Below are 7939 nucleotides of genomic sequence, written 5' to 3'. Positions count from 1 at the left end.
CCTTTGTCTCCCTTTGGTCTGTATGATCATATTCATCCTCTAGTTCTCTGATTCTGCAGATTATTGCTCTGTTCTCTTCCATGCTACACGTGTTTCTGCTACTTACACAAAATGTGTTAAGGTGTTATCAATAAAATGTCAGTTTCAATAGAAAGTCAACGTCTCTGTGTGTTTACAGCAGATACGTTCGCACAACATGTTGCACTGTGTAACTATGGATACACACAGAAAAGAGATGATGAAAGAGATGATTTAATATTTGTGCACAGATCAAATGATTTCTCTTCCATGAAACATTTCAACAGTGACAGTGGTGACAAATGTATTTCTCTCAACCCTCCACATGACTTTGTGCTTCATGTTTCTCTGGATCATAAACCTCCATCAGAGAAACAAGCAGACGTTCAACCTTTCTAAATGCTGCAGGATGGAGAAACACAAGCTAACATGAGAGAACCCCAGCCTCATCACACACACACACTGTAAACAGAAAACAGCTGATTACATCACAACATCTTCATCCTGGACAGTAAAACACAACATATTTAGTGTTTCTCTCTGGATTAAATCTCAAATGATCACAGATTGAAACCTACAAATAAGACACGAAAAACAAAATCAATGTTGGAATAATTTGATCCTTAATTAGTTTAAAATCATTGTCACACTCCGCCCTCGAGTGTGGGTAGTGAGCCTGGAGGCTAACTGGAAACGGTGTAGTTTGACCTTCAAATGTCCAAAAAGTCCCCGAAACAGAGTCCATTGGATGCGAAAGATGACGTGGATTATTGTCCTTCAAATACAGTCCAGGCAGTTTGTGAGCAAAAAGTAACTCAAAATTGCATCCGTCAAAACACAACAAATAGTTACAACGCACCACGCAAACCACCATCCCCTCCATTTAAAGGCTTGGCCCGTCCCACTGGACCGTACCACCTTTAATTGGAATCAATCACATAATCAATAAACCCCACAGGTAATTTACCACACCAGAAATCATTATATACTGTTCACACTTATTTACCACACATACTCAATCCAGAAATAAGCTTACAAACCCCTTTTAACCCCACATTGGTTAGGGTTCACTAAGATGGACTGAGCATGCTCCCTACAGGCTACTCAGGCATTACAAAAGGCCGCCTACAACAAGGCTCGGGTCCTTTATCCCTGCCCAGCACCGGGAAGCACTGTGATAAGAAAACAATTAGGCCTTTCCAATATTCACCTAATAAAGTGATACCCCTAAACAATAACCGTGTTTGTGTGTGACTCTGCAAACTGTATGAAAGTAACTAGCACAGGAAACTTCAGATGTAACGTGGAGCTCAGTGTGTGCACCCACCAAACTAACTATAGTATGCTACCTGGCTAACATGTGGCCAGTATATTGAATGATAGAGAGGTGTGCTAATGTAGTGCGTTACCAGTGGCAGGGGAAACTGCCACAATCATTTTCCTTAAACATAATCTTAGTTTATAACGTGACATTCATGTTTAAACGAACTTAACCCACGAATAAAGTTGATCAAAGTCATAAAAGTTCATTCATCTCAGTTCTCCTACAGTGAATAATGAAAAGTCTAACTCCACCACCAAAACAGAAAATCACAGAGAAATCTCAGCCTGACAGATTTTGAGCTCTTTGCTCTTTGCATCAGCAGATACTTCAAGACTGAAATATGGAAACAGTTTCTCAGTGAAAGTGTCTCTGTAAGTGTAGATGTGAGTTGCGTCTTCAGGGTTGTAGAAGGACACCTCCCCTCTGTCATAGTCCAGCTGGACTCTGATCCTCTGGAGACTCTTCTTCACTCTCACTGCCCCACCAAGTCCATCAGTATATTTTCCACTACGATGAAACAAACACCAGAATCCATATTGTGGTGTACCATCCCTCTCCACCTTCCTGTCAGCTGACTCTTTAACCAAACCAACAGTCCAGTCAGGATGGTCTCCCACCTCCACCTCCCAGCTGTGTTTCCCTGAGCTGAAGCCCTCAGAGCCCAGAATCTCAGCATATTGAGTGTTTCTCTCTGGATTATCAGGAAGCTGTTGGTGTGTGTCTCCATGTCTCACACTGATCAGGTCATCAGACAGATAGAGCCATTTGTTTGCAGTGTTTGGGTCCAGAATGACAGGAGTGAAGGTGATGTTGTCCTTCATCTTGTCCCAGACTCTGAAGGACAGGTTGCCCAGGTGTTTGGCCACATCTATCAGGGCTCCTGAGAGCAGCTGTGGATCTGACAGTGAGCACTGGGATCTGGTTCTGCTCTGAGTGGCTTTGTAACTGCTGAGGAAGGACACCTTGTGTTTCTGCAGCTCTTCTTCAACAGCACAGATACTGTCTGAGAGAGAGGAGAGCTTCTCCTCAATCATTTTCATCTCTCTGGCCATAGCCTTCCCCTTCTGCTCCTCTTCCTCCCTCAGAGCTGCCAGTCTGGACTCCTCTTCCTCTTTCAGGAGCTGCTGGAGCTTGTTGAACTGGGCTCTGATCTGCTTCTCTGTGGCCATCAGCTGCTTCTTGGAGTGTTGAAACATTTTATTGTATGTTTCTTTAGCTTCTTTGTATTTCTTCTTCTTGTCCTGCAGAGACTCTAAGTCAGATTCCAGTTGGTCCTTCAGCTCCCTGATTGCTTGTTCTATAGGAACCACATTGTGACTTTGATGGAGTGAGAACTCACAGACAGAACACAAAGCTCTCTGCTCGTCCTTACAGAACAATTTGGGCTTTTTTTTATGTTTCCTACACACCAGCTCCTCTTCCTCCTCTTTCTCTTCTTTCTGTGTCTCAGATGGTCCAAACTTCAGTTTCCCAACAAAGGAGTCAGCAAGTTCCTTCAAAGTAAAGTTCACTCTGGCATTATCTTTTGATGATTTCCTTTTACAAATCGGACAGTTTTTGTTTTGAGCTTGTTTCCAGAATAGTTCCAGGCAGCTGGAACAGAAGCTGTGGTTGCAGCCCAGAGTCACAGGATCTCTGAACGTCTCTGTACACACATGACAGCTCAGGTAACTTTCCAAAAGAGCAATTTTCTCTGCCATTTTCTCTGGTATCCAGATTGTCTATTTACTGCAAAACTCACCAAACTGAAGTTGTCCCAACTTTGTTTTTGAAGTCCTTCAACACAAATGTCTTGTGAGCTCTCACTCCCTGTAATGGCGTCTCGGCTCTGTTCAGCGACAACAAATACACTTTCACTTTCTCTGGCCTCTTATTCAGAAGTTATGCAATATCACAATGTGACCAGCAGATGGTGGTGACAGCACAACTTTCAGATTTTACCCTGTAAATGTCTTCTATGGCGCACTTCCCGGTGAAAATCACGGATCACTGTACTGTGATGTAAGGGACTAAACTGAATCTAAAGCTGTACTATGTAAGATTTGTATGTAAACATAGTGTCTTCTCTGCTTATTAAAGCAGCTGAGATCACAGACAACAAACACAAACAACATCCGAGCCACTGAGAATACAAACTGTAGAGTAATTAGATTGAACTAAACGGAAGTTGTTTTTCTTTGAACTTTGTGGGTTTATAAAGAGAGATGACGGCTCATGATGCAGAGTTTCGTGTAAAGGTGTCAAAGGGTTGTGTGGTGGTTTAGTTTCACTCTCATTTTGTAATATGTTAGTTCACAAACACTGTTATTGAATACAGAGTCAAAACAACGGAACGCTTGTTCACACAGTTGGGCCGTGTGTCAGTATGTGTTCATGTCTCTAGTCTGGGGTTTTCATTATCTCATTCCAGAATTGAGATGATTTAGACTCTCAAAATGTGTTAAACATATCACATTATGGAGCTGTGCAGCCACAGAGCCTCACTTTGACGTGAGTGTGTCACTAACTACACTGGTGTTCCATCAGCTGCATTTGGACTTTTACAGACGTTCTTTCCATTGTCAACTTCAGACGGATTGCAAGAAGTATCAAATTCTGTAATTTACGACAAAATCAGTCATAGATACATCTAGGCACGCAATGTTTTGAAGTGTGGCGTTCATCAGTATTAACCATTGTGTGTAATATAGGCCTAAATGAGATCGGTTCATAAGTTGGATGTTCGTCACACGGAAACTTCCCACTGAGAAGTTCAAACCTCATGTTCTGAGCTCCAAAATGGGTGAATCACCGTGGGAACTCAGCAAAAATGTGCACTTAACAATCCTCTCCAGCTTGGCTCAGTTGCACAGCTATCATGACTTTACCTGTGTGGACTAAACCAAGCTTAGCACATTCACACACAGACATAACACTGGCCCTGATAGATAAATATATATGTGGCATAAATAAATGCAACTCTAACATATGAATGTTTTTATTGTAGTTTGTCATAGTTTGTCAATATGAGCCTATACCTTTAGAAAGAAACAAAACCTCTTCAAAATTAGAAATGTCAATCATGGTTTCAAAAAGGTTCACCTGGAAATTGTTTGTTTGTTAGTTTCCCACAACGAGATGACGGCAGCGGTTAGCACAGCTGATGTTGCTTATTTGAAGGTTGTTTGCTGGACTTTTGCCTTTTCTTGCTGTTGGTTGAATACATACACAATGCTCCTGTTATAACTTTCACTCCAAACCTTCAAAGCTCAGCTGCAATGTTTGTAGCTGGAAATCTACAGCACATGCTTCAAACTTTTTGTCATTCCATATATGTTGCTTTTCAAGTCTGCGTTACAAGATTTTATTGGAACTTCTGAATTTGCTTTCAGCGCTCCTCAGTGTGATTCCTTCTTCCTGTTGTACTTCCCACCTCCCTTCCCCTCAAGTTTTTTTTGTCACTCCAACTTTCTCTGTCCACACCTGGGCGACAAAAACAATGCACTGGAAATTCAGTATGTAAAGTTTGATGTCATATCTATTATTATCGTTACTATAATAATGTTATTATTATATGATGTCATTTGTATAATTCAAATTTGATGCCAGTGGTACCTAGAGTTGATGAATTTTTTGATTTTTCCTCTATCTTTTTAAGGAAGCATGATTTTGTCCCAATATTAACAGTGGCTGTTTTTTAGTGTGGTTATTAAGTGGAAAATTATATTGGCAGTTTTTGTAATTTGCTTCATGTCTGTTATCTTTTACTGCACCCAAACTCATGGTCAACATTTGTTTTTTCTTTGGAAGGGGTGTGTTTCATGGATGTGAGTTGTGAGTGTACATTACATTACAATCATTTGGCAGATGCCTTTATCCAAAGCGACTTACATTACACCCTACGCAGAGGGGGGAGCAATTGAGGGTTCGGTGCCTTGCTCAGGGGCACCTCGGCAGGGACTTGAACCGGTGACCCTCCTGTTCCCAAGCGGAAGCTCTACCCACTGAGCTACTGCCTCCCAAAGTAGTAGTGTAGAGCAGGGGTGTCCAACCTTTTTGCCGCAGAGAGCTACTCGTGTTTTACATTATTCATTACATTTATCCACATGGCTGATTCTCCACCCAAACCAGCTGAATAAGCGTCTTTTGTGTAAACATTTACAAAATGTTGATATCCAACACTCAACACTCACATTTTGTATCAAAATGCACTTCAATTCAGGAACAGAAGCGTTTTTTTCTAGAGAGTGAGTGCTTGTGTGTGTGTTTGTGCTTTGTTTATTCAAATGGAATGACTTTGTAGAACTGAAGGAACCTGTTTCTCCTGGGTGGGGCTGTTGGTTGCTCCTGCTGTTGCTAGACAACTGTTGGATATCAGTATGATCTTAAATCAGTGTGTTTGTCTTCCATTGAAAATGACTAACAGAACAGGTCCTACTGTTGAGGCGTCCCTTGAACATGACACAGAAGTCCTGTTCCACCTGCTGACTTTCCTGTTTCCAACTCATTGTTTCTGAATGTTTAAGTTTTCTTCATTATCACTGAAAAGCTGAAACATGATACATTGGTCTTTTATTTATGAAGATAAGTTGATCTAATTTTACCGCCCAGCACTGCAGTACAATTGTCTTAGAACAGAGGTTCTCAAACCGTGGTGTGATTCAAAGTTTGAAATCTAGAAGAATGGAATCGCAAGAAATTGCATGTATGGAAATGGAAACATCAGACATTCCTAAATCTAAGCATATAAATAATTTCGAAATGTAATTTCATTATGATTTTCTTTTAATTGACAGAAAGCCACAACAAAATGTTTGCGCTTGTCTGAAAGAGCAGAAAGAGACTGTTTGCTTTGTGTGTGTGTGTTTGTACTCTGAGTTTGGTAGGCATGTGTCATGTTAGAGGGGAAGGTTGGGAACAGAAGGCTTTATTTCAGAGGACACATCAGTCCTCTGCCTTCATCCCAGGACTGAACTGTTCTCATGATTTGATGTGATTTGTCATGATTTGTGTTTGGACTGTCATGCTCTGTGACCTGTGTTACACTTTGTGTGGTACACAGTAACGTGCTTGCGCCCGGGTCGTTGGGAATGAACTCAAGGACTTCACAAAGCTGAAAACAGATTTTCCAGGTCCACTTTCATTTCCTTATGCACCATTGGCTGCCCTCACAGTCGTCTGTCAAACTCCTAGAGGACCTTCATGCCTTCCAATCACTACTTTCCTCTTTCTCCTCCTCTCTCTCTCTGCTGCTAAAGCTGCCTTCTTCTGCACGAAAATTCAAACCTCTGCTTCCAACCCCAAAAAACTCTTTCAAACTTTCTCATCCCTTCTCCAACCCACACCCCCTCCTCCCTCCTCCTCTCTCCTCCCAGACGATTTCGCCAACTTCTTCGACAAGAAGGTCAACGACATCCGATCTTCCTTCCATCATCCCCCAGCAGTCCTGTCTCTACCACCCTCTCCATCTTCTCCCTCCCCACCTCCCTCTCTGTCCCAATTTTCTCCCCTCTCTGCTAAGGAGGTCCTTCACCTCATCACATCTAGCCGCCCCACCACCTGCTCTCTTGACCCTGTCCCCTCCTCTCTCCTTCAGTCTGCTGCACCGGATCTTCTTTCCTACCTGACCCACCTCATCAACACGTCTCTGGCTTCTGGCTCTTTCCCCTTTGCTTTCAAGACTGCTAGAGTCACTCCACTTCTAAAGAAACCAACTCTTGACCCTTCAGACATCAAGAACTACAGACCGGTATCCCTTCTACCCTTCCTATCTAAAACTCTTGAACGTGCAGTCTTCAATCAACTCCCCACCAGTCCGGCTTCAAGGTGGGCCACTCGACTGAGACGACCCTCCTGGCAGTGACCGAGTCACTCCAAACTGCTAGAGCGAACTCTCTCTCCTCTGTCCTGATTCTCCTGGACCTGTCTGCAGCAGTCGACACGGTGAACCACCAGATCCTTCCCTCTACCCTGGAGGGAATGGGTGTCTCTGGCTCTGCGCTCTCCATGTTCGCGTCCTACCTGACAGGTCGCTCTTACCAGGTAACACTCACAAGGTTCGGTCTTGGGCCATCTTCTTTTCTCCCTCTACCCAACATCTCTTGGTTCTGTTATCCACTCCCATAACTTCTCCTACCACTGCTATGCCGATGACACCCAGCTGATTCTGTCATTTCCCCCTTCTGACACCCAAGTGGAGACGCGCATTGCTGCGTGCCTGGCAGACATCTCAGGGTGGATGTCGAGGCACCACCTGAAGCTCAACCTTGACAAGACTGAGATGGTGTTTCTCCCGGGGAAGGGCTGCCCGCACCGAGACCTGGCCATCACCATAGATGACTCCGTGGTGACGTCAACTAGGACTGCGAGTAATCTGGGTGTGACCCTGGACGACCAACTGTCGTTCTCGGCAAAAATCGCATCAGTGACGCGCTCCTGCAGATTCCTCCTCTACAATATCCGGAGGATTCCCCCCTTCCTCACCGACAAGGCAGCGCAGGTGCTGATCCAGGCTCTTGTCATCTCCCGCCTGGACTACTGCAACTCCCTCCTTGCCGGCGCCCTTTCTTCCGCCATCAGACCTCTGGAGCTCGTCCAGAAAGCTGCTGCTCGTCTGGT

The 7939-nt window shown here is 43.7% G+C and overlaps 1 protein-coding gene across 1 annotated transcript; it reads right to left on the bottom strand.

Annotated features, from left to right (window-relative positions):
• Positions 1-287: 287 nt before the first annotated feature.
• Positions 288-3148, bottom strand: LOC143005801 (E3 ubiquitin-protein ligase TRIM35-like). The gene has a single exon (XM_076157189.1). The coding sequence runs from the start codon at positions 3040-3042 to the stop codon at positions 1609-1611; it is 1434 nt and encodes a 477-aa protein (XP_076013304.1). The 5' UTR covers positions 3043-3148; the 3' UTR covers positions 288-1608.
• Between the last annotated feature and the right edge of the window lie 4791 nt (positions 3149-7939).

The sequence above is a fragment of the Genypterus blacodes genome, unplaced genomic scaffold, assembly GCF_046128005.1.
Source record: "Genypterus blacodes isolate CSIRO-AG114 ecotype Tasmania unplaced genomic scaffold, CSIRO-AGI_Gbla_v1 ptg000072l_1, whole genome shotgun sequence".
Lineage (NCBI taxonomy): Eukaryota > Metazoa > Chordata > Actinopteri > Ophidiiformes > Ophidiidae > Genypterus > Genypterus blacodes.
Note: the sequence above shows the minus strand (reverse complement) of the source record. Positions and strands in the feature narration are given on the sequence as shown.